At 37.3% G+C, this 27,423-nt stretch overlaps 1 protein-coding gene across 50 annotated transcripts in view; it reads left to right on the top strand.

The window, feature by feature from the left end:
* Positions 1–27,423, top strand: part of PARD3 (par-3 family cell polarity regulator) — a 716,461-nt gene that overhangs the window by 339,676 nt on the left and 349,362 nt on the right. For all 50 annotated transcript variants that reach the window (XM_078329879.1, XM_078329878.1, XM_078329877.1 and 47 more), the window contains one exon: positions 8,220–8,398. In XM_078329879.1, coding sequence (XP_078186005.1) covers positions 8,220–8,398 — 179 coding nt within the window. The remainder of the gene's footprint in view (positions 1–8,219; positions 8,399–27,423) is intronic.

Here is a 27,423-nt window from a genome sequence, read left to right as displayed (position 1 = left end):
GGGGAGAGATAATTTTCATTTTGCATGAAGAGTAATTTTTTGTTTGCATCATAAGTTCTAAATGTACACATGTAAGTGTGTATTATATTTAGATTCAATTAAATACCTTGATAATTTATGACTGTCTTCTTGGCAGAGATTTATTCATTAAGTGGTTAAAAAAATATTTTTTTTTAATTTTTATTTTTTCTTTTACACGAAAAAAACCTTGATAATACTCTGTGGTTAAATAATTTAAAAAACCCTTGAAGAATGAAGGAAGAGGGAGGCCGAGGCGGGTGGATCACAAGGTCAAGATATTGAGACCATACTGGTCAACATGGTGAAACCCCGTCTCTACTAAAAATACAAAAAATTAGCTGGGCATGGTGGCATGTGCCTGTAATCCCAGCTACTCGGGAGGCTGAGGCAGGAGAATCGCCTGAACCCAGGAGGCGGAGGTTGCGGTGAGCCGAGATTGCGCCATTGCACTCCAGCCTGGGTAACAAGAGCGAAACTCCGTCTCAAAGAAAAAAAAAAGAATGAAGGAAGAGAGGCATTGGGCAAGTTGATCAGAAGAAAGGTTGGGATATTTAACAGTTAAAAATGTCTGTGTATGCCCTTTGGTGTTTGCTCTAATTCATAATTAGATTCACTATTCCTTCCACTTATTTAAAAGGCACCTTACCTAGAGAGACATCAATATTTACAGTACATCAGTGCCATGGAGAATTTCAGATCTTGTGATGAGGGTTTATTGCTGTTTTATCCCCTCTTCAAAGCAATGTACATATCAAACAGTCTTCGTCATCATACTGGACCCAGTGACATCGCGCCAATCGCTCTGTGCTTCATGCAGCAGCTTAATTATTGAAGATCCATGTCTTTGAGTTTTTTTTTTTAATATTTCAGAGGTTATACTTTGAAAATCTGTATATTAAATAAATCAGAAGATTATGGGATTAGAAAGTTTTATCATGTTTTAAAATGCAAGGAATGGCTATAATAGTGACTGACCAAATTACCTTAAATGAGAAGCTCCTATTATTTCTAATTACTATAATGAACACAAATTACATCAGATTATTAGTAGTGCTGAAATAGGCCATGGGCCCCAGAAGCATAGCAAATCATAGGTGAGAAGATTGTGTTTTATTCATCTGAGGCCAACACAAAATTACTTTCTTTATACAATATTATATTTAGTCAGGACAGTTAGAGGTGGGAAACCTTTTAGATGAATCTGGAAGTTGTGTTTCGTAATTCATTTTGTTAAGTCCAGATGTTTATACAAATGTCTTTCCTTAAAATAAGGTGAAACTTGTGAAAAGACCTCATGCCATTGTGGCTACTATGGAACCATTCTCTAGAACTCTGTGTTGCTTGTCATATTTTGACTTGCTTGGAGCTACCCTGAGGAATGGCTGCTGAGACTGCTTTGAAATGCTTTTATGTTTTTTTAAAATACATTTTTCATAAATTGTTATACATTCTGTCAGGATGAGGTTTGGTGGATGATCACTGGTTGGGGGTGTGTGAACATATGTGAACTCACACCTTTTTGGTACTAAAGGGAACTTCTAAAACCAGTAGTGCAGCCTCTGAATTTATAAATTAGGGATGGAGGCCCAGAGAGGTGACTGATGTGCCAGGATCACAGTTCTAGGCCAGTGGTTCTTAGCATGTGATTTCTGGGCCCTCAGGGATCACTAAGATTATTTCAGGAATGCTGTGAGTGCAATGTTATTTTCAGAGTTTTTATGAAAACCTGTTCTGTAGTGTTCACTGGGTTGACATCTACATCAGTGGTGCCCACACCCTGAGGGGCAAAAATGTAGATCACTTGGCACAAATCAAGACATTGACACCAAATGTATTCTTCACCCCACACACTCATGGTTTTTTAAAAAACCCATTTCACCAACTTTTTAATGAAGAACCAAAATTAATTACTTAAAACCTGACCCTTTAATACACAATTTAACATTTCGCATGGTGATATAGGCATAAAACACTTTTCCAACATGTGGAAGCTCAGTAGTTCCTTTTTAAATTTAAATTTAATTTTATTTTTGTTGAGGTAAGTCCTCACTATGTTGCCCAGTTTGGTCTCGAGCTCCTGGGCTCCAGTGATCCTTTTGCTTCAGCCCCCCTGAGTAGCTGATTTTACATTAGTGAGCCACCATGCCCAGCTTCTCGGTGGTTGTCTTGAGAAATACTTTTATGCGAAGGCTTGATTTACATGCTGAGGTTTTTTTCATGGGACAGTGTTTTCGTTTGAAGTATGGACAGAAAAGCTGGTCATTCAGACTTGAGTATCTGGTAGACAGTTTTGTAAAAATGAGTAACACAAGCCTGTCACTACAAGGCAAAAAAAAAAAAAAAAGGGCAGTATTTGTTGCTAAAGATAAAATTCAAACTTTCTAGTGAAAATTAGGTTTTGGAAAACTTATGTCCCACTGTGAGCATGACTGCTTCCCAGTACATAAAGACATTTCTGATTAAATTGGCAGAGATATTAACCTGTGATTTTCTGAAATAAAGAAATGTATCAACATTCGGAAGATTGACTAACTTATTAACTAATAGTTTCCAAATGATTAATGTTATGGAATTTTTCATGGGTGGAAGATTCATACAAAGTGTGAGACAGACAAATAGATTGTAATGTAACAAAGAAAACTTCACATCCATACTGCAGCTGACCTTTGAAAAACCACCATTGGTCAACTTCTCTGTGGTATCAGAGAAGAAAATCCAATATTTTCTGGAAAAGCTATTATGATATTATTCCCTCTTCTAGCTACATATTTGTGAAGTTCTTTTTTTCCTCTATACACTTTTTCATATGGCAGCTGAGAATACATAAGCAGATATGAGAATCCAGATGTCTTCTATTAAGCAAAATGTAAAACATTGCTGCTCTTTCCACCGAATGTGCTTTGTTTTATAAAATACAATTTTCAAAAAATTAGTTTGTGTTAACATGTGATGGGTTTTATTATTATTAAAGTGATTTAATAAATAGATATTTTAAAGTTCTTCTCATTTTTACTCCTAAAATGGTAAATATCATTAGCTCTAGCCTCATATACACAAAAATGCTTTGAGGTCGTCAATTTTTAGAGTGTGAAAGGGGACCCTGAGGTCAGCATTTGGGAACCACCGAATCTAGTCCTGTTTCCTTGTAGACATGCTTTCCTAGATTATATGTAGTATTTCCTCCATTTAAGAGTAGTTTTTTTCCTTTTCCTATCTTAACATTTGTGAAATTTGGATACCTGTTGTTACAATATATGTTTATGGCTAATGTAACGTTTCTTTCTCTTCCCAAAATGAAATCATGCTATGATTCTATGCTATGACTTAAAATCAGGATATGATTTCTAATTGCATAATTCTAGGAAAATAACAAAATTTTTCTTTTTTAAAAAACGGAAACTAACGTTTGTATTCACAGGTAGCTAGAAATGGAACTTAATAGATCTGATTTGATAATTTGTGATTAATGATTGAGCACTGAGTCGGGAGCTTGAAGTCTTAACTGGAGAACTGACTTTTTATGTTCTCTCTCTGAGCCTCAGCTTACGTATATGTGATGTGGGTCACATGTTTTTCCATGTGTCTAATGTAGTGCCTTATTTAAGAAAAAAATTTTGTATCCCTCTATTTAAGCGGTGGGTTCTAACATAGCATTACTAAACTGTATGTGCTCGCATGTGTTTGTGTGTGTGAAAACTGCATAAAATGCCTTATACTTTTCATGCAATCATAAAAAGAAGAAGAAATCATAAACCAATACACATCCAGATATGTAACAGATACCCATCAGATACACATCATTGTGAGAGTTAAAGATGTCTTCTGGAGTCTAAATCGTAGGCTATATGAACCTAGACATGCCCTGGGGTGACATGGGGTCTTTTTATTTGGACCTGGTTATGCTGCCTTTATGTACTATGATGACTCAGGTCTTGCAGCAAATATATTTTCTTTCTAAATAAGAAAACCTTGATTTCAACATTATTATGATATCATTTGGCATTCTTTGATGAGAACATGCCATTGACTTCTTTTGACTGACTGACTGACTGACTGACTGACTGACTGGGCCAGTTTGGACTAACAGGACCTTGCTTTGTTGCCCAGGCTGGAGTGCAGTAGTACAGTCACGGCTCACTGCAGGCTTCAACTTTTAGGCTTAGGTGATCTTCCCACCTAAGACACCTAAGCTAGGACTGATGCAGGACATGTGAGGCCCACAGTGGACCTTAGCCCATGAGGGTCCTCGGCTTTGCCCAGGAAAAGACTTCAAGGGTGAGCTGGGGCTAGAAGAAAACAGCTTTATTGAAGCAACAGTGTCATAGCTCTATGACTGCTTCTGCAGAGCAGAGGTACTCTCTATTGGCAACGAGTAGCAGCCCAGGGCAGTTTTGCAGTCATATTTATACTCACTTTTAATTACATGCAGATTAAGGGGCAGTTTGTGCAGAAATATTTAGGGAAGGTATAGTAACTAGGACATTAGGTTTTTACCAGGGAAATGGTAGGTAACACCTAGGTGTTGCCATGGTGATAGTAAATTGACATGGTATGCTGGTGAGTATGTTTGATGGAAAGCTGCTTCTGCCCTAGCCCTGTTTTAGCTAGTCCTCCATTTGGTCTGGTGTGCCAGCCCTGCCTCTGCAGTCAAGGCCTGCTTCCTACCTTCTAACTACAGGAGTGTGCCACCATAATCGCCTAGTTTTTTAATTTTTTTTTTTTGTAGAGACAGAATCTCACTGTGTTGCCCAAGTTGGTCTTGAACTCCTGACCTCAAGCAGTTCTCCACCTTGGCCTTCCAAAGTGCTGGGATTACCGGCATGAGCCACTGCACCTGGCTTCCTTAACTACCTTTATTGGGTTTTGTTCTTTCTCATCAGCATAGTAGGACACCTTCCTGAATTTGACAGTCGACATAAATGTGAATGTGGGACTTGAAATTGCATGGGAGTACTCAGTGACTAGGTAGTACAAATAGAAGATCCAGACTATATTTATTTTGATTTATCAGTATCACTGAGATGCAAACAAAAAGTTTAATGTTGGAAGAACTCAGAAGAATGGCTGCATGATAGAGCATTCCCTGTAGCATCCTTCACATTGCAGTTTATGCGAACAGCACCCTTTGTATGAGCTCCATCATGCACCAGAAGAGACATCCCACAGGGTCTGTAGCTTCAACATGTACCTCCTCTCAAATCCCCTCTTTCCCCAAGTTCACATTTTATTTCAAGAGCCACAGGTATATATAGAGAAATGCTAATCATTTTTGTCTGTCTATTGCAGACTAACACAGTAACACAATGTTTGTGTCTAGTCTGAAGAAGATGGTCCTAATTACTTATATAATCGAAATCATGTATGCAATGTATTCTCCTGAGGAAAATTTCAAACACAAGTAGGGTAAGCAGTTTTATTGTGACCAAGCAAATTCAGGATCTAGTCCCTGAATTTATTCGGGGTTGGAATATACTTTTATGTGATTATTTTAATATAGGTAGTGGGTACTGCTTTTGGTCCTTATGTCTGCTCCATTTTTTAAAGGCCTTCACCTCTGAGTTAATAGTGCTTCTTGTAGACTTACACACACAGAGGGGCGAGAGGAAGAGGGAGAGAACTTGAATGTAGAGAGGTACTTAACAACTGAAGAATTAATCCTGTAATTGGAAAGCAACAGAACCTTTGTCTAAGTAACAACATTGTCTGGAAGTATTTAGTCTTTTCCTGCCCACCCCTCCCTATTTTGTTACTTTTTTGCTTACAGTTTTTAATTTGATGATTCTGGAAATTGTGCTTCCTCTTGGTAGAGAACTTTCCTTATAGTAAGGGCATTGACTATTAACGTGCATGGATTCGTAGATGTTTGTTTTTGTGAGAATGACTATATAATTGTTTTTTTTTTTTTGAGACGGAGTTTCGCTCTTGTTACCCAGGCTGGAGTGCAATGGCGTGAACTCGGCTCACCGCAACCTCCGCCTCCTGGGTTCAGGCAATCCTCCTGCCTCAGCCTCGCGAGTCGCTGGGATTACAGGCACGTTCCACCATGCCCAGCTAAGTTTTTGTATTTTTAGTAGAGACGGGGTTTCACCATGTTGACCAGGATGGTCTCGATCTTTTCACCTCGTGATCCACCCACCTCGGCCTCCCAAATGACTATATAATTCTTATTGGTGTTTATTTTTATTTTTTTGATATAAATTATAAGCATCAAAGGCATAATAAATCCAGTAATTATTAAAATAGTCATGTTTACATTTCTTTCATCAAATTAAGATAGCCACCAACATTATTAAATTCGAAGCGGGCTAAATTTTTGCCCTGGAAATGTTGCTCAGACTGTGTTATTGTTATGCAATCCTCATGATGTAGAAATCAGTGTTAAATTTGATATTACTGTGTTTCATATGCTTTTGTTTTATCTGATTAGTTTTAATTTGCTTTCATATATTGGTTTAAATATAGCCTTCACTGTATATAAATGCCCTGTCTTTAGTTTGGTATCCTCAAGGTCTCCATATTTTTACCATTGACCAGTGCACCAGTGTTTCAAAATTATCCCTCTGAGGATAAATAATGAATTTACTAATTTATGGTTAAAGCTGTGTCATTAGGCCGGATGTGGTGGCTCACGCCTGTAATCCTAGCACTTTGGGAGGCCGAGGTGGGTGGATCACCTGAGGTCAGGAGTTAAAAGACCTGTCTAGCCAACATGGTGAAACTCTGTCTCTACTAAAAGCACAAAAACTAGCCCGGCTTGGTGGCTCATGCTTGTTGTAGCCTGTAGCTGTGGGAGGCTGAGGCAGGAGAATCACTTGAACCCAGCAGGCAGAGGTTGCTGTTAGCTGAGATTGTGCCACTACACTCCAGCCTGGGGGACAGAGCCAGTCTCTGTCTCAAAAAATAAAATAAAATAAAATAAATAAAGCTCTATTGTTAGAGGCTTTAAAACAAATGCTTAACTTACATCCTAGTTCTTAAAAACAGTACTCTAAACATAATTTAAATTTTGTCTTACATTTTTGAGTGATTTCACTCAGTTGCTGAGTGAAACTTCCAGTCCTGATTCCAGCTGTTGCAGACTCTTTTCTTGGCTTTGCATTTTTGTTTTCTGTTTCTTCTCTGCTGTGACAGTGATTCTATTTGCCAGGCTGTTCTCAGTGCTACTGATAAATGTTACAAGTGTTCATCTGAGTTTATTATTGATGTTGTTATCACAATTGCAAGCAAACTCGTCTATGCAAATGCATTTGCTAAAATGCTGCCTTTCGTGTAATTGTATATGTGAGTATATGACAAACTACCTGCAGATTAGCATATTACTTCGAGTATTTTCTGTCTTAAGTATAAATAATATATTTGGGCACTATACCTTCTGGTAATACTTTATTGAAGAAACATTTTATTCAACAAAACTTTTCAATAGAGCAGCCAAATGTCTAAATTCTATAGATTTTAAAAAATTGATACATAATTGTATGTATTTATGTAGAGTTTGTGATATTTTGATACAGTGTGTAATGGTTAAATCAAGGTAATGAGGATATTCACACCTCAATTATCTATCTTTTTTTAAATTTGAAAAATTTTAAATCCTCTCCCTAGCTACTTTGAAATATACAATAAATTATTTGTTAACTATATAGATTCTATATGTTTATTCCAGCAGATATGATTAAAAGGTAGATTAAATTTGTTTACTTGCTTAGATTCGTTATTTGTTGAATGATATATGTGATCATTATTTAGGAATATTGGGATAATGATAGCAGTAATAGTCATTATGATATTACTCTCTCCTGAGTACACACTATTTGTCAGGCACTGTTTATCCCCTTTATATTATGTAGTCTTCACATTACCCTGATGAAAGAGGTACTGTTTTATTTTCATTTGAGTTGGAAAGGACTAGAGGCAGAAAACAGTTAGGCAACTTGGCCAGGGCCACATAGATAACAAGAAGTGAAGCCCAAATACAAACCTTGGCAGTCTTGCTTGGAGCTGACACTTGACCACACCTCTTTCACCATGTAGTATTTTAAAGGACCTAAAGAAATTTGTATTTAGAACACTGACCCACTGTCCCCTTTTAAAAAATTCTAATTCTGTTCCTTAGTCTTTAGGATCACCCTACATTCTCCAACATGTAGTCTACCAACATTAGTATGTTATTTTTCAGCATAGTGCTTTTGTGTTTACAGATATGCCTCTTCATGTTCGACGCAGTAGTGACCCAGCTCTAATTGGCCTCTCCACTTCTATCAGTGATAATAATTTTTCCTCTGAAGAGCCTTCAAGGAAAAATCCCACACGCTGGTCAACAACAGCTGGGTTCCTCAAGCAGAACACTGCTGGGAGTCCTAAAACCTGTGACCGGAAGGTAACCACCTCTCCTTGTTTGTTGCTATCGCTTGCCCCTCCTGACTTCTTGGTGTCCATGATGAGTGTCGTGTCTTAGGTAAACCACTGGATCCCAGGGCATTTTCACGATGGTCTTTTGTGAGTGTGGTAACAACTTTCATTTAAAGGTCAGATAGAATAGACTATATTTTATATCACACTTGAATTTTCTGATGAAAATCAGTGCCATGTATGTTATGCAATTATTAATGTATCTGCATTTTGAACAATTCCATTTCATATGATTGAAAAGGAAAACATTTGACACAATGTGTACCGTATAAAATTCCTTTCCTCCTGTGTCTCCTGGTCTTCTCCCCCATTTCTCCTCACAGGCAGCCTCTTTATTTGCTTTCTTTATGTCCTTACAGGGATATTTGACACATGTTTAAGCAAATATTTGTATTGGTTCATGAGGTACATTACAGAACTTAGAGAACATCATGAACTTTTAAGGATGAAAGTGGACCTCATGGTAATTTAGTTTGACTACCCAGTTGATCATTTTATCCTAAGTCTCCTTGTAAATTGAAATGTGTTGTCTAGTGTTCATAATACTTTCTTCCTTGACCTAATTTATTTAATCTGAATAAAGAAACTTTATTTCAGTCTGTTTTAGAAAACTCATTGGCTTAGTGCAGTGGCTCCCACCTATAATCCCAGCACTTCCGGAGCCAAGGCAGGTGCAACTCTGGCCAGGAGTTCGAGGCCAGCCTGGCCAAAATAGCGAAAACTTGTATCTACTAAAAATACAAAAATTAGCCTGGTGTGATAGCATCCAACTGTAATTCCAGCTACTCAGGATGCTGAGGCACAATAATCACTTGAATCCAGGAGGTGGAGGTTGCAGTGAGCCAAGATCACACCACTGCACTTCAGCCTGGGCAACAGAGTGAGACTGCATCTCAACAACGACAAAAAAATTATTGATGCCCTTTGTCAGAACCCTTATTGTTTCTTTTAATCACACCTCTCAGCTCTTATTTAATGTGTATTTTGCTGAATCTGCCCTTTTCACTTCTGAATATGTAGATGCTCAATAAACTTCTGTTGAATGAATTAATAAGTATTTTTTCGATGCACCCAATAACTTAGCACTGTCTAGATTGAGAAATGTTGAAATAATACTAATCGCATAATATTAAAAAGGATGTAGCTTTATATTTGCTTCATTTACTCTTTGCATAGGTATAAAGATACCTGTTTTAAATATCTCTTTCAAATTTGTTTTGCATTTCAGTACACTCCTCTTTGTACTAGTTCAAGTGAGAAAAAAGGTGCATGGAAAACAGATTTAAATTGAGAAGAATCTACTTGGAAAAAAGAGTATATTTAGTTTCTGATTATTTTGAATTATGAACTTAACTGTTAGGCTTGCTCTCCTGAAATATTTTGTTTTTATAGATGTGCTGGGGAGCCACATTGAAAGATCTTCATATTAAGATTAGCTTGAAATGTTTGAGAACTTTATCACAGTAGACTATCCAAAGCAGCAGAATCCCGTTTATCAACGGGTCTCATGGCGTTTTATTTTATTTTATTTTTTAGACTAGACCTAATTTAATTTGCATAGATATTCACAAATGTGCAGACAAGTCAAGTTGGCAGTGAAAAATATTTTTAACTAAGTTTTCAACTATTTGAAGCATAATGACTTCAGAATTCATTACAGTCATCAGGGTTTTCTTTTCAAATCATTCAACATCTTGGATGTGTGCGTCAGACTCAGTTGTAGCAAATAGAACCTGTTTTTATCATCAAACATTTTTTAACAAAAGGGATTTAACACTTAGAATTTGTTTCTCACAAAATCACTGGAAGTGTTTGCAGAGAAGGTCCTACAGTGTGGTCTGGAGAACCTTTATAACCATGCAGTAATGTAGATGTGGCTTACCTGTGGAGCTACCCTCTCCACTGTCATGGTGAAGGAGGTGCTGCAGTCCAGGGACCTCAATTCCTCACACCCAAGCCTGCCTACTGCACACTACGCTCTGTCCTGCCTCCAGATGTATTCACCTTGCTTCTGTCAATGTGAAGCTGGAGACCCACCCTAGAAATGCTGCTAGTCATAACAGCCCAGGAGAATTCGGTTTTACACCACTGTTAAAATCTCATGCTACTGAATCTGAGTAGGTGGAATCCAGTTTGTATCTAGACCCTTATCTGCAGAAGAGTGTGGGAAATAGAGCATTAGCCTTAAAGCCTCTGCAGCACAGGAAGACATGTCAGGAGAATGCTGAGACCCTCATTGCCAATTAACCACATCCATCTCGCTGACCCTCCCTCCCTCCCTCCCCCCCCCCCCCCCCCCCGGCCAGGCTGGAGTGCGTGGTGCGACCTCAGCTCACTGCAACTTCTACCTCCCAGGTTCAAGCAGTCTCCTGCCTCACCTGTCTGAGTAGCTGGGACTATAGGCACTAGCCATCACACCTGGCTGATTGTTTAATTTTTTTGTAGAGACAGGATCTTCCTCTGTTGCCCAGGCTGGTCTCAAACTTTTGGACTAAGGTGATTCTTCCATCTCAGCCTCCCAAAGGCTGGAATTACAGATATTAGCCATCATGCCCAGCCTGACATTGTTTTAAATAACATGCTTCTATCATTATAGAAAATTCGGCAAACTTGTAGAATAGAACAAAATAAATTATACGTAATTTCAGAACCCAGCAGCAACCAGCATTCACACACCCACACACACACACACACACACACACACACACGTACGTTGGAGTCATGCTATGTTCACATATTTCCATCCTGGTTATTTCAACATTATTTCTCATATAATAGAGATTTCCCCCGGTGTGAATTTTATTACAAATATTTTAATGAGTGTAAAAGATTTCATTGTAGGAAGTACTCTGTTTTCTCTTGATTTTGAACATTCGTGCTCTTTTCCTTTTTTTCACATTATAAGTATTGGTGTTGTGAGACATTTGTAAATATAATATTTATCTTAAAAATTGTTACATATTCAACAGTCTTTATACTTACATGGAGCAGTTTTTAATTTAGGCAGATGCCCTTGCTTTCCTGTAAGAACGGTCTTGATCTACATATATATTTCTAGATGAAGTGATATTCGCATACAATATACTTGAATAGTAATGTGTAATGAATTAGTCTTTTGAATTTTCTTTGGCTTTACTCTTCAAATACTAATTTTGCTGTCTGCATTTTATGCTGTTTGTATTTTAGTCTGAGAGCTCATATATAAATATGATTAAGTAGTATCTTATTTTTGGTTATAAACAGACTTCTCATCTTTTCAATATTCAGAAGGAAGGAAAGCATACTTGCTGCTTAGGTACAAAGCATTCAGTTTATTATTTCTGTTAAGCCCATGAGAGCTTACCTATGCTGTCATGCTTTAAGATGTTATAAATTCTTATGTGTGTGTAGTGGTTCAGGTTTTCTATATAAAATGGTAGAAATAAATGAGTTGTGCATTCATAGCCCTCTGATTTAGTGATCCCTAGTGGTTGAAATAAGTTAACATTCTTAAATAACTCATCTAAATAGTTCAGTGGTTTATAGTCTTCCAAGTTAAAGTAGCAGAGTGAATTATTTTAGAATAATGTTACCAATCAATTAAAATCTTTTGTTTTTAAGCAGAAAAGTTGCATTCTGATATGTTAGAGGACTACCATGTCAGACTCGCCTTTGGCTCAAAACCACAAATGAGAGGTGGAGTCTTCCTTGTTGAAAAAGTGGTCATAATCTCATTCCACTGTTAGGCTTAGTGTACGACTTAGGGCAGGGTGTACAGATGATGATGATACTCAAGTGGCTGAGAACTTGAAGCAGCCAAGGGTTCCATGGGCTTCTGGATTTCTTAATAATTTTAATGGTGAGATGGAGAAAGTAGGTAAGTTGTAGCTTTTTTCAAAGTTCTTTGAAATTCTCACCTCTGTGTCCTGTATTTTGTGGCTGACTACCTTTTCCAACTGTTTGAGGGAACATTTTGTTGACACTTTCTGTGGAAAGTTTCTTTATAGAGGCTGTATTTTCATTTGAGAGTTAATGTGTAGTTAATATTTTATCTTGGGGAAGAGTATTTCAATTGGTGTGAATACTTAGATCATCTTGCCACCTCTTTGGTCCTTCTTATTAAGTCGGTGCTGCTGTGAATGAAGAGGCCAGCTAGTCTGTGGAGAGCATGTGATTCATCCCATCAAGAAAGATGTAATGATCACTTAGAAGAATCAACCTATCATGCAGGGTTGAGAATAAAGACTGTGGACCATTTCACTGTGCAGTTGCCACAAGCCATTGTTCCTTCTGTCTAAATGATGAATGGTATTATTTTTCTAAATTATATTTTCCCCTAAACAATTAACATAGGTAGACTTACTATAAAAACCAGGTGGACAAGTTTCCAAAAGAGATTCTTACCTGATTAGGGAAAGGGGAAGAAGGTAATAAAGGGAACCTATTGCAATGGCATCATTAGCTTCCTTTTCTTTTGATTTTTTAAAGGGAGACCTTGAAATGTTTCTTATTCCCTGGGTTTATTTCTGTTTGATTTAGTTGCTTAGCATGTTTGGTAGTTTTCCAATACCCCTGATACAACCTCTTGTAAGAGATGCTTTCTTAGTTATGTCTTTGTCATCTTGCTTTTCTTAATATTAGAAGGGTGAGATGTTCTAAGTTTAGAAAATTATTTTTATAAACATTTGTGTAGTATATTTTAAGGTTTCTTATCACTTTTTTTTCCCTGATAATAATACAGCTTGCTCTTTGTATATGTTCAGTAATAAGTGTATATAGAAGCAGGGAAATACCATCAGGCTACTGTGTCCGTGGGTTCTACATCTGTGGGTTCAACCAAGATTAGATTGAATGAAGATACTTAGAACAACAGCAACAAAAGAATGGTTGTGTCTGTACTGAACATGTAGAAACTTTTCTTTTAATTTCCTAAACAGTACAGTATAACAACTACTTATGCAAAGCATTTTCTTTGTATTAGGTCATGTAAGTCATCTAGAGATCATTTAAACTATATGCGAGGATGCACATAGGTTATGTGCAGTACTCCACTACCTTATGTGAGAGACTTGAGCATTTTGGTATCTGCGAGGGGTCTTGGAACCAGTCCCCATGGATACTGAGGGATGATTATAATTTGAAATTTTGAAGATGAGTAGTAATGACATTTTGATGTATTAACTTCAGGACTTCCGTGGAGCATGGCTCTATACAGATGTGGGCTATTCTTATTACCAGGGGGAAACCATCCAAGTATAGTTTAATTTCCGGCAATTTCCCCCAATTTCTGCTGTATTGAGAGAATTTTTCTATGCCTCATAAATATGGATAGTTTGCGTAATGTTATGTGCTGATTTTTTTATAGTTAATGTTTAACTTTATTTGATCGTTTTTTTCTGTCGTATGACATTTATATTTTTGCCAGTTTTGTTGGCTCTTATAAGTAACCTTTGGAAGGACTCTTCAGAGAATGTCCTTATATATCAATTTATATTGGCATCTCTGATTATTTTCTTTGACTAGATTCCTCAAGTAGCTTTATTTGGTAAGGAGATGAACATTTTTAAAGCCATTGGTAATTGTTTTACATAAATTCAAGCCTAATAAAGTATGTTAGGATATATAAAATGCTCTGAGAAGTCCTAGATAGGATAGGATGAGGCTTGGGGGTGGTGGTGAAGGAAACAAGCTGCTGGTACTATTCCTGAATTCCAGAACTTACTGTCTTACTCTGTAGCTTAAGGGTTCTACATGGGTGTGCATCAGAATCACCTGTGGACTTTCAAGAAATGCAACACAGGCATTGCTGGCATCACCAGATTCCTTTACCTGCTCCAGAAAATTGGTGTGTTTCGTTAAAGCTCTTTTGTAGTTTGCAGAGCCCAGTCTTATTTTTCCCCCTGAAACCTCAGGTCTAGCTGAAAACAGAAAGTGTGGTTACATTTTAAGAGAGAGCAAATAGGAGTATAGTCATGCCTCTCTTAATGACAGAGTTGCATCCTGAGAATTGCATTGTTAGGCGATTTCTTCCTTGTGTGAACTTCATAGAGTGCACTGACACAAACCTAAATGGTGTAGCCTACAGCTCGCCTAGGTTACATGGTATATCTTGTTCTTCTAGGCTGCAAACCTGTTAGCATGCAGCTCTACTGAATAGGAAACTGGGATACAGTGCATCTATATTTAGATATTTGTGTATTCAACATATCTAAACAGAAAAAGTACAGTAAAAATATAGATTGTAATCTTATGGGACCACTATTGTATATGCGGTCCATTGTTTACAGGAATGTCGTTATGGGGTACATGACTGTATAATGATTTTTTTGAGATACGTTTAAGCTAATTTTTCTATTACAGCAGAATAGAGTCTGGTATATTTACTATATTTGGGTTTGTGGGATTGCACTTCCTCTCATACTTAGATTGCACAAATTTATCACTTTCAAATAAAAATTAAATTAATTTTGAATATTTTAAAAGTCCTCCCTCCCCCTCCCCCTTTTTTTGCCACAACCCATTGAATTTGGATATTGACTATCAATGCAAAAATAGAATTGGAAATACTTTTCTAGATAGAAGCCTTAATGAAAATAATGTTTCTGTCTACGGTTTCTGTGTTCCTTCCTTCCTTTGAAAACCTCTTTGTTTCTTCTTCCCTTTCCCCTCCCCCTTCCCTTCCCTTTCCCCTCCCCTCCCCTCCCCCTTCTCTGTCTTCTACCTCTTCCCCTCCCCTTTCTCTTCCCTTTCCCCTTCTCCTTTCCCTACCCCTTTTCCCTTCTTCTTTCCCTACCCCTTTCGCCTTCTCCTTCCCCTACCCCTTTCCCTTTCCCCTTTCCCTACCCCTTCCTTTCTCCCTTCCCCTACCCCTTCTTCTTCCCCTTCCCCTACCCCTTCCATTTCCCCTTTCCCTTACCCCTTCCTTTTCTCCTTTCCCTTCCCCTTCCCTGTTCCCCATCCCTTCCTTTACTCCTTCCCCTACCCCTTTCCTTTCCCCTTTCCCTCGCCTTTCCCCTCCCCTCCCCTTCCTTTCCCCTTCCCTTCCCCTTCCCTTCCTCTTTCTCTTTCCCTCCCCTTCCCCTTTTCTTTTCCCTTCCCCTTTCCCTTCCCCTCCCCCTCCCTTTCCCCTTCCCCTTCCCCTGCCTGCTCCCCTTCCCTTTCCCTTCCCCTTTCCCCTTCCCATACCACCTCCCTTTCCCCTTTCCCTTTCCTTTCCCCTCCTCCTCCCCCTTCCTCTCTCCACCTCTATCCCACCCTTTCCACTCCCCTTCCCCCTCTTCTTTGCCACTGTCTGGCTCTGCTCTATTGCCAGGGCTGGAGTGCAGTGGTGTGATCATGGATTATTGCAGTTTCAACTCCTGAGTTCAAGTGATCCTCCCATCTTAGTCCATGGAGTAGCTGGGGCTACAAGCATTGACCACACCTCCCAGCTAGTGATTTTTTTGTTTTTTGTTTTTGTTTTATTAAGAGATGGGCATCTCACTATGTTGCCCAGGCTAGTCGAACTCCTGGGCTCGAGTGTTCCTCCCATCTTGGCCTCCCAATGTGTTTGGATTACAGGCCTGAGTCAGTTTGACTTCTTGACTTCTGCTTTTCATCATTTCTTCTTTATAACTGACAAGGCCGATTGTCACATTAGTAAGTTTGAAAGCACTATTTTATATATAAACTATGTTTTTTAAAGTTTATTATTTTTTTCCTTTACGCTCTGTTGGGTTTGAAGAAGATTATTTAAAACCACAAAGTACATTTGACCAGTTGGCTGCTGAGAGGAAATTGTTTATTTTTTGTTTTTTTTTGTTTTTTTGTGAGCCAAGCATAGCTCCCAGCATTGTGGTAACCATCCAAAACCTCAAAGGATGAGCTGAGATAGTTCTTAGAACCACATGGCCTCTGTGGCAGACCTGTAGCTCTGTTTAATTTTCTGCAGCGTTAGCTTCAAGGGAGATTCAGCTGAGAGCAGACCTTAAACTATTCTGCTGCAACATTTGTATTTCCTGTCAGAGGTCTCTATAACTATAAAATTTATCCTTCTATTTTGCATATTAAAATAATTTGAATGCAGCACATTTTTGGACTTTCCATCAGTTATGGTTATAATCGTTTTTACAATAGGCTGGCCTCACTAGTCTGAGTTATTAATAACCTAATCTCATTTATTTCTGTGCCACATTTAGGAATACAGTCTGCCTTCACATGCTTTAAATATTTTGTGTTCAAAGTAATAAAATCCTAAAGTGTTATTGATAAAATTTTGGAGACTGGATGTCATATTTTTAGAGTTCACAAACCACTCCAGGAGTATAAATCCCAAATAAAGTCAGAAGCCTTCTTGTGTGCCCTCAAAGTTACACAGAGCACAGAGGGAAATGAGTATGTTATACCTGATTGCTTTGACTTAGGGGAGTGGACCAGGAAGTGTCATTGGAAAAAAATTCTACATAGTTTATGTACATTGAAAAATATTTTAAACTCAATTTATGTCATTTCATTTTTTTTTTTCTTTTTCTTGAGATGGAGTCTCACTCTGTTGCCCAGGCTAGAGTGCAGTGGATCTCAGCTCACTGCAGCCTCTGCCTCCCGGGTTCAACAATTCTCCTGCCTCAGCCACCCGAGTAGCTGGGATTACAGCCACCCACCACCATGTCCAGCTAATTTTTGTATTTTTAGTAGAGACAGGGTTTCGCCATGATGGCCAGGCTGGTCTTGAACTTCTGACCTCAGGTGATCCACCTGCGTTGGCCTCCCAAAGTGCTGGGATTATTGGTATGAGCCACTGTGCCTGGCTTCAGCTTTTTAAGTTAGTTTCCAAATTTTTTTATAATTCAGCTTATAAACCTACCTATTTTGAGCTGTGAGGTTAGATCTGGTCCCTTCAAGTCCTGTTATTAACAAGAAGAGTATCAGATGGATTACTGCGACTGGAGCACCTGTTTGCATTCTAAGGGCTCTGGCTTTGAGGATTCTTTCTTTAACCTTGCATATATTCCTGGTCCTGTTATGATCTGGGCTGCCTTTGGAGAAATATGTTCCAGGCAACATTTTTGAAATTTTGGAGTAGAAATGGTTTCCATCTATCCTACCTGTAATCCATATCTGTTTTTGAGGTTTTAATATTTTTAGTAGATAACGAAGTTGTTTTTGAATACCTGCTATTCCTAGGCACTATGCCATTCTTGCCATGTTATAGGTTATATCTCATTTAGTTATACGTGTACCAGAAGTATAGGTACTGTTGCTATACCCGTTTTGTTGAGCAAATAGAGCCTTAGAGAGTTTAAATAACTCAGATTTTAAATAAGTCACCTAATAATTGAACCAGCTGTTAAATGATTAAGTTGTGATATAAATGTGCTGAGTTCTCATGGCTAAGTACTTGCACCTTTTTCTTTAATTTTTGTTGGGGCATCTTGTTGCAATAACTGTTTTATTTCCACTTTAGTTAGATTATGTTTCTTTGGTGGGTACGGGAGGGTAAGGTTTCAACAGAAATTACTCAAATTCTCTGAATTACATTTTCTAGAATTGTAGTTTTTAGCCATAAATGGAGGACAGAAATAGTCTCCTTGAATATTAATGTCCTGTTTAGAGAACATGCCTTTTCCCCTAATGGGGTGGCAGAGAGGAACTCAGTTGTTTAGAAGTTTGTGCCATCCATTTTCTTTTTACTCTAAATGCTTCCCATGTGGCATTGTAATTCTCCAGAAAAGTTATTACTGTGTGAGAAACAATATGTAGGGTAAGATTATGATAAATGAAAATAAACACTTTCTACATTAAGAAAAGAAAGTATCTGTGGAGATAGTGTACCTGAGGAGGCACTTTCACAATTAAGGGGAAAGCTGAGGTAGACTGTACCTAGGGACTTTCATAGAAATTACCCAATTCTGCTCATCCATCTAGTCCTTTGGAATTTGGATTGTGGGCTGGAAACTGGAAGTAAGTGATAATTATTTTAGATTGTCAGACTAGTTTTATGTGATGTAAATGTCTTCATTTTCAAAGTTTAGTAATTTATTTAAATGTATGCGTATATATACATTTGTTCTTAAATTCAGATGAAAAATATTTAGATAAATATAAAATATGTATGATGCACATCTAAATAATGTATAAGGCAGTAGGTATTTTGGAATCCGGCAGCCACTGTAAGTGTTTTACTTTCCCTTGCTCTCTAGCATCTGTTCCCTTCCTTTGGTGTTGTGCAAAGTACTCTTGATGCAAAATGATATTGTTAGTTACAATTTTAGTTTGGGAGCATACGTATTTAGACTTGCGTGTTTTTGAAAGAAAATGAAATGTTGTTGGGTATTTCTTGTCTTCAAAGTTAAGTACTTTCTAAAATGTTTTAAAATTGTTTCCGATATAGATTTGTTTCTCAGAGTTAAGCAGCTTTAGTCAAGTATTGCTCCTCATGTGTAGTGTAGTGTAAGAAAGTGATTCAAGATCTTCAAAATTTAATGGGACCTGAAATTTTTATTTTTTTATTTTTTATACACTCACCCTTCTTGTTTTAAGGAGTATAGGTTGAAAATGGTGGTCCCATTCCTGACCACTACTGATAGTGGAATGCTGGTGGCTTCAGGGGAATTCAGGGCCACATTGACCCTTCGGAAGTACTGTACAGGAAAGCAAATGAAAGCTGTGGTTATGCTGCTTTCCTTTATGCTCTGTCCTTCAGTTCCTCAGAACCCACAAGTGGGCAACAGTTTTGTAATTTGGTAAAAACATTAAACTTCCCTCATCTATCTCTTCCTTACCTCTTTCTGCATGTTTTCTTAGGATAAAGAAGATAATCTAAGTTATGCTTGGAAAGAGATTTTCTTTTTTCTATTTTTTTTTTTTTTTTTTAAACGGAGTCTTGCTCCGTTGGAGTGTGGTGGCACAGTCTTGGCTCACTGCAACCTTTGCCTCTGGGTTCAAGCAGTTCTCTGCCTCAGCCTCCCAAGTATCTGGGATTAAAGGCAACACTACTATGCCCAGCTAATTTTTGTATTTTTGGTAGAGTTGGGGTTTTACCATCTTGGCCAGGCTGCTCTTGAACTCCTGACCTTGTGATCCACCCACCTTGGCCTCCCAAAGTGCTGGGATTACAGGCATGAACTACCGTGCCTGGCCGAGACTTTTCTTTTTCTCTGCGACAGGATCTCCCTCTGTTGCCCAGACTAGATTGTAGTAGTCCAACTGTTGCTCACTATAGTCTCAAGCTCCTGAAATTAATCAGATCTTTGTAATGTAAAACAATTTTAGAATGGGCACAGTGGCTCACACCTGTAATCTCAGTACTTTGGGAAGCTGAGGTGGGAGAATTTCTTGAGGCCAGGAGCTTGAGACCAGCCTGGGCAACATAGTAAGACTCTGTCTCTAAAAAAATTTAATAATTAGCCAACCATGGTGATGCAGGCCTATAGTCTCAGCTACTCGGGAGGCTGAGGTGGGAGGATCACTTCAGCTGGGGAGGTTGAGGCTTCAGTGAGCTATGGGTATGCCTCTGCACTCTAGCCTGGGTGACAGAGTGAGATCCTGTCTCCCAAAACATAAAAATTAAAAACAAAATAAAAAAATTAGGAATGAAATGAAACAATTTTAAAGCCAACATCTTTCTTACAATTATTCATAATACTACATAGTATTTCTTAGTGAACCATCCATCTCTATGTAAATATAATTTGTGGTCGAAGATTATATCATTTTTTTGAATTCAAGAAATACCTTTCCATGGGATGGGATCCTTGTGTAGCTGTGACTAGATATCAGAAATTATTGTCATTACCCATCTAAACTATGGTTTCATGTTAGATTTAGAATGAGAAGTTGGAAAGTTTGTTACTCATGATTGAGTAGAGGCTAGGCATGGCGATGCACACCTGTAATTCCGCACCTTGGGAGGTTGAGGCAGGAGGATAATTTGAGCCCAGGAGTTCAAGACCAGCCTCAGCAATATAGTGAGACTTTGTCCAAAAAATTAGCCGAGTGTGGTGGCTTGTGCCTCTTAGTCTCAAGTACTTGGGAGTCTGAGGTAGGAGAATTGCTTGAGCTCAGCAAGTGAAAGTTGCACTAAGCCAAGACTGTGCCATTGCTCTCTAACCTGGCGCCAGAGTGAGACCTTGTCTCAAAGGAAAAAGAAAAAGGAAATTGTGGGAGTAGAATTTGGGCATTGGGGTGGGTAGGTATAACCATGAGAATGGATTGTCATCCTCATCTCCACAATTTAATTATCACTTTTTCAGATCCCTGTTTCTGCTTTCAGTGAGTAAAAGGTTAACCTGGCTGTTGTCTAGCTTGTTCCTTCCAGCTTTAAAATGCTGTATCCAAAATTTTTCATGGCTTCCTTCTCTGTCAAAGTGCGTTAGGAACAGCTGAGAAAATTGATTCAAACAAGTACCCTGGATAAGGCTGAGTTTTGGTGATCTTTCTCTTTTTTTTGGATTCCTTGGTTGGCTCTCTGGACAGATCTGATAGCTTCAGAGAAATCTGTGCCCCTTTTAGTTTTATTAGACCTGTGTCTCCAGGAGAGATTTTGATCAGTCTTTTTTCATATTGGATCCCTTTATGTTCATAGCTTGATACAGATCCATGCTCCTGGGAATGTTTTTCTTGTTTGATTTATAAAGACTGTTAAGATACTGGCCCGTTACATGTTACGACTTAAAACAAAAATGTTATGCTTTTTATTTTATCAGTATATCAACTTGAAGGATTTACTGCCTTGACAGGAATTGTATTTGGGAACTTAATTGTAATTTTCAAATTCTTTCTGTATTAGAATTCTACCATGAAATTTTTTTGGCATATTCAGCATTCTTGAGTTTCTCACCGGATTAAATAAATTTTATTATCTAGAAGATACTGCGTATGTGTTGGAAAGATTGGAAAAGGCATTATCAAGTGTGGAGAATGATACAGTTCATTTTTCAAGTCAGAGTGAGTTTTAAGAACAATAGATAATACCTTTAACATTTCAAAGGAAATATCCTAGTAAAAATTTAATGTACATGTTAGGATATTTTATTTTGTATATTGTTAATTTGTTGGATAGTTAATTTGCTTGGATACATTATTTTCAAACTTTTTTTACTTTATTCCTGTGGAAAACTTTTAACTCAGTTAAAAAAGAAAATTGACATTTAAAAATGAAATATTAAGAAATTTGAGCTAAAGAGGTGCTATGATCATCTTTGGACATTCAGAATTTTTGGATTCTGACCAGTGTTTTTGGTTGCAAACTTCACCATAGTTTAGCAGACTATTTATCATCAGTAAGGATCCCAATTTGGTTGTTTGACAAAAACGTATAGATGTTTGAGTTCCCTCTTTGTCTTGACGTAGTTCTCTTGTAACAACTTTATAAACACATACTCTGTCTTTTGTCTTTTCCACACCTCTCATTAATAGTTATTAAGAATGTGAGGGAAACCTGTTAGCAGAAAGGAAAAGTAAGCTGCACACATACCAGTGCTGATTTATGTGCTGGATACTGGCTGAGGAATTACAGATAATACGGGAACAGATTGCTTGGCATCAGTTCTACAACATTAGGCATTATACATAGGAAGTTGGTTAGCATGGATTTCAAATACTGCTTTTTATTTAGTTCATTATACTTAGAAATAGCTACGCTCCTAGGGTAAGTGATAATGACTGCAGTGTTTAGAATAAAATTCTTATTTTATTCCAAAAAGTAAGGTTTTCTTATTTTTTTAAAAAAGTCTTAATAGGCATTTAGTTTATTAAAACTGATAGGAACTGCCAAATTTTTCGCCTTCATTTACAGGTTGATTATTAAACCTGCTTTTTGTGTATGTGAGTCATTTTATTTCACCCTTATCTGTCTCTTTTTTTCTGTTATTTTTTAGAAGATGAGTGAATGAAGGTCAGAAGGTACACCGACAGCAGTCCTATTTACAGATCACCTTATGGTTGTTATCTTCTCGTACACGTTAGCTGTGTCATGGCTTCCGAGGTCGTGCTCTGATGTAGCCATCAGGAGGTACAAACGATGAACCCCTGCCTCAAAGGCAGTGAGAAGTCTCCTACATCCAATCAGTATGATTGCTGATCATCTTAGAAGCTTCATGGAATTAAAAACGTTATTCCAAGCCATCATTATTAATTTTACTCCAGGCTCTTCATTTCAGATTAGATATCCTGAAAATAGTTCCCTTTGTTTTTTGTATATAATTTCCTGAAGAAATAATTAAACAGAACATTAAATTCTCTTTTACCATAATTGCAGAGTTGAAAAATGTGGGAAATTTAAAATCTTAACATTACATGGGAATATTTGAAACTATATGATGGGTAGAGGTTCTGAATGAAATGTATATGCATTGAGTATTTTGTATTTCATAATATGGTATTATTTCTCATACTTCTTAAAAAATGGAAATTTTTACATTAAAGCAAAGTGGAAACATCGTTGGGTTTCCTATGCTAAGATAGAAATGTTCATTACTTCTATAATGTTCATGAAACCCCAGTTCTGACTTCTGCAACATAGGGATGTAGTCTTGCCAAGAAGTCTGACCATCAGCTAAATAGCTGTTTCTGGGAGATAAAGCCTTGGAGTTGCAGCTTAGTATGCCAGGAGCGAGCTTCTATCTCAAGGCCTTGGGTGGGTTCTGTGTGATTTTACTGAATTGTAATAAACTTGGGGGGGCGCTAAGGTGGGGAGAGGACACTTACTTTCCCTACCCTGAAAGAGATTTTCTCCACAGCCAGGATACCTCTACCAGGGAGCAGCAAATTAATGTGCATTTCCCAGCCGGAGTGGCTTTTTCACACCTGATGCTGTGGCAGTATATTTAGATGATAAGAAAAATCCCTGATCACAGCAGGAACATCTGTTTTTTTTTTTTTTTTTTTGGCAAGAAGGACAGTTTCCCACCTAGCATAATGCTTGAGCAGCTATTTGGGGCAGCCTCATAAGTGGAAGATTAACTTAATTTAAAAAATGGAGAGTAATTTCTTATGGCATTTTTCTTATATAATCTTTTAGATAAAGTAATGACTTAAATAACATTAATTTGTGCGATTAGTAAATTTTATAATCATTAGAATGAAGTATATTGATTTAAAATTTTTGATTTATGATATAATTTGATTCATAAGTGTTTATAGTCTTGAATAGATTAATTATGACTGCCGTATTTTAACAGTTACTTACACTAAAACAAATATTTTCAAGTTGAAAATAGTGTGCATAATGTCTATTTCAGTGGACAGTGGTGAAGGTCTAGTATACATAGTGCCGTAGAAAATACTTAAGACGTTGTATGCCGCGCTGTTTATGGATACCCTTCCGTCATAAATGCAGAGACACCACTTCACAGGCCTACAGTATGCACTTGTAACATTGTTTGCAGTAGATAGTGGACTAGACTGTGGCCAGACTTTGGGAATGGGAGGAAGAAACATGACTGAAATGCTAGTAGGACCTGTATATGCTCTCAAAAATATAACAGATATGTTGATAAGAATTAATAATGTATTTTAAAAGTTCTTGAATTGATTGATTAAGATTGCTGTAAATAACTGAACTTTTCATGCATTATACATACATTAATATGTGGATTCATTATTGATTTTACATTAATTAGGAAAATTGCTTTGTTGTGAGAGTGAACATCAGTTTTATTTTTCTTATCCGTGAATGCCTCCAAGTTGATCCCACAAATCTAAAATTGTAGAATTCTCCAAATGCAGTGGAAAAGCACAGACCTTGCCGTCTTCAGGCATTCTGTCTCTTAATCTTATTATTGTGTGTTGCTGTGCTGCACGTACTGCATGTCATCATTGACTTACATGGAGAAACAGTGTACTGTTTTTTCTCTGCAATTGGAAATAATCGCATTTTCCCCAGACATCATATGCTGTAGGTGTGACATGAAATTGAAATAGGTGTGTAACAGTGGTATGCATCTTTTGGTGTAAATCTAAAAATACAGTCATTACATTTCACTGAAAATATTACTAAAGTTTATCTTAATGCTTCTTTAAAGCATTCCCTAAACAAATTTTAAAACAACTTATCAAAATGTTCTTTTAAAATTCCAGGATTCTGAAACCATGTGAAATAAGGGACATAAAAAATATTCATGAAAAAGTCATCCATATTGGTGTAAGCCACTGTGCTAAGTGCTTGGGTTTAAAGGTGAATGATGATCTGCCCAGGCTTCCCTGTAAGAGTAAAAATAGCAATTTTTAAAATTGACAAAATTATAAGTTAGGACCATAATTAAAGTAAAATTAGAATACAGTGGTAACAAAAAGCATGGCATGATTAGTTCTATTGAGAATCTGTGAATGCTTCTTAGAAAATAGCATTTGAACTGGGCTTCGAAGAATGCTCAGTGTTTCTATAGAAGAAACGGTATTGGAAGTCCAGGTCTCAAAGCAAGAATGAAGGTAAAGAAATTTGTGTGGCACAGCAAGTACCAACGTCTGAAATTCCCTCTGGTCTACCTACGGTGCTTGCTGTAGGTATGATGTTATCCAACGTACGTTTTAGGAAACTACTCTGGCAGCAAGTGGTGCAGAACATTGTTAGAGAGGATGTGGCTAGAGCCTGTGTCCAGTTAGAAGGTCACTCATAAAATTTCAGGTAAGAGACAAGTTGATCCTGAACTACTAGGTTTATGGCCAAGGACTAAAATCAGTAAAAATTTTGTATCTATAAGACCTAGCAGCTGTGTGTATTAAAGAGGGAGGAAGAAGATTAAAGATAATTCTAAATATTTTAGGGAGGGGTGCCTGAGTCAAAAGAGGGAGCCCAGTTTCAAGGAGTCTTTGGAACCTCTTGTTGGAAATTGAGATCATGAATTCAGGAAACAGTTTCTTTTTTGTGGCTTGTGTCTAAAAGTTGTCAGGATAGGACATGGTGAAATTGTGCACTTTTTGAGCTTGTCCAGAGATATAATCAGCAGTCCATAGAGAGCGCCAATGATACCATTTATGGGAAGAAGAAAAATGGTACAGATTCAGTCAGTAGGAGCAGAGGGTGGATACCGTTAGCATACTGGATTCTGGACACTAAAAGGTGAGAATTGTGTGGCGCCTGATCTCTTCATTTCAGAAGTAGATTCCTTTCCTTTCCCTTTTCCTTTCCTTTCCTTTCCTTTTCTTTTCCCTTTTTCCCTTTTTCCTTTTTTCCTTTTTTCCTTTCCTTTCCTTTCCTTTTCCTTTTCCTTTTCCTTTTTCCTTTCCTTTCTTTTTTTTTGAAACAGAGTCTTGCTCTGTCGTCCAGACTGGAGTACAGTGGCATGATGTTGGCTCACTGCAACCTCCAATTCTGGGTTTCAAGTGATTCTCCTGCTTTAGCCTCTCAAGTAGCTGGGGCTACAGGCACCCACCACCACACCTGGCTAAGTTTTGTATTTTTAGTGAGAACAGGGTTTCACCATATTGTCCAGGCTGGTCTCAAACTCCTCCTTGTGATCCACCTGTCTTGGTTTTCAAAGTGCTAGGATTACAGGTGATTCTTTTTCTTTTCAAGTTATATTTTGTCACTATGTAAATACCCAGTTACGTATCAACTCTTGATATAATAGCTTTAGTATGATCTTTGCCTGAATTAATTATTTTATGAAGAGTTGAAAATGGTCATGTTTCTAATTCTGTTAGTATTTGGCAGTCATCTGAAAAGCCCCGTTTTCCCTCATCAACTGGTGCTGTTGATTTCTCTGAAATATAGTTTGTACTGAAAAGAGAGGATAGATTTTTTAAATACTTTTGGTTTAATTATTCATTATCTAAGTAAGTAGTTGGTGTAATAATCACCGCAAATGGTGGAAAATGAGTATAAAAGCCTGGTTCCTAGTCAATGATACCCTCCAGACTTTTGACATAAAATTATGCTTGTGTTTCAGTATACTTTTAGTCCTCCTTCTCTTAGGGTCTGTCATTAATAGGTTTATCTACCTTTTATGACTTATCTGAATTTCTTATCAGTATATTTATGGACTATCATATGAAACAGTATTTCCTTTTTTCTGAAGCTCAAGTTTTAAGGAGAGACTCTTAGTATCTTGAGATATGGTGAAACTTAGTTTCTAGTTTGCTTCCTTCTTTAGTTTTTGTCCATGTCTTCTCCTCACTATTTCTAGTAAAGAGAACTTGCTGCTAAAGTTTAATCTTGCTACTGAATTTTTAAAGATTTTATTTCTTGCAGCTTAATTCGTAAAGTTTGTAAAGGTTTATGTTAAAGTTTACATTGGTAAATGTTTATCAGTTTCTTTTTGTTTGAACATATGTCCCAGTATTGACATAAATCCAAGACTGTTAATTCATTTTTAAGTTTTATTCCCTAATGGGACTCATGAAGGAAGAGCAAATAGTATCCTGATCTACAACTAAGTTCTATACATTGCAAACCTGTAACATTGCACTTTTTTGTTTCTGTGTTTGTACTGAGTGTTCATATAGTTTAGCACATGGAGAATAAGTATCAGTCATGCATATAATACTTAACAGCCAGATTACCCTTAACAGCGTTACTGAGGATAATATGTTAGTACTTCTCTTAACTTGGTGTACTGATTTAAGTGGGTCCAGACGAAGGTAATATTTTACTTTGTTCTTTTAGGAGATGATTTAGTTTATCATTGAACTAAAAAATTTGACTCCCTTAGTTTATCCTAGCTTTCTCATTTCTTTTAGAACATTGAAATGAAGCTTTACAGCTCCTAAGCCAAAGGAAGTTTAATTTTTTATTTAAAAGAAATGTCAAGTAGCATTTGGTTGTTCTGGGAGTATTAAAAACTTAGTTGATAAATATTTATTTATATAAAGACATCACTTGTCATATCCATGTCAAAGTTAACAATTATGTGTCTGTTATCTAACAAATACTGTGATAGGCCAATTTTTTTTCTTGGTATTTGAGTTAATGCTGATTACTAACTTGTGAAGTAGGTAACAGAAACAGCCTGGATAATCTAAACCTCTTACTCCAAATCACAAAACCATAAGTTCTGAAGAAAAGGCAAATTTATTAGTCTTCCTTATTTTCAACAT

Source organism: Callithrix jacchus, chromosome 7 (assembly GCF_049354715.1).
Source record: "Callithrix jacchus isolate 240 chromosome 7, calJac240_pri, whole genome shotgun sequence".
Classification (NCBI taxonomy): Eukaryota; Metazoa; Chordata; class Mammalia; order Primates; family Cebidae; genus Callithrix; species Callithrix jacchus.
This window is presented reverse-complemented; position numbering and strand designations above follow the sequence as displayed.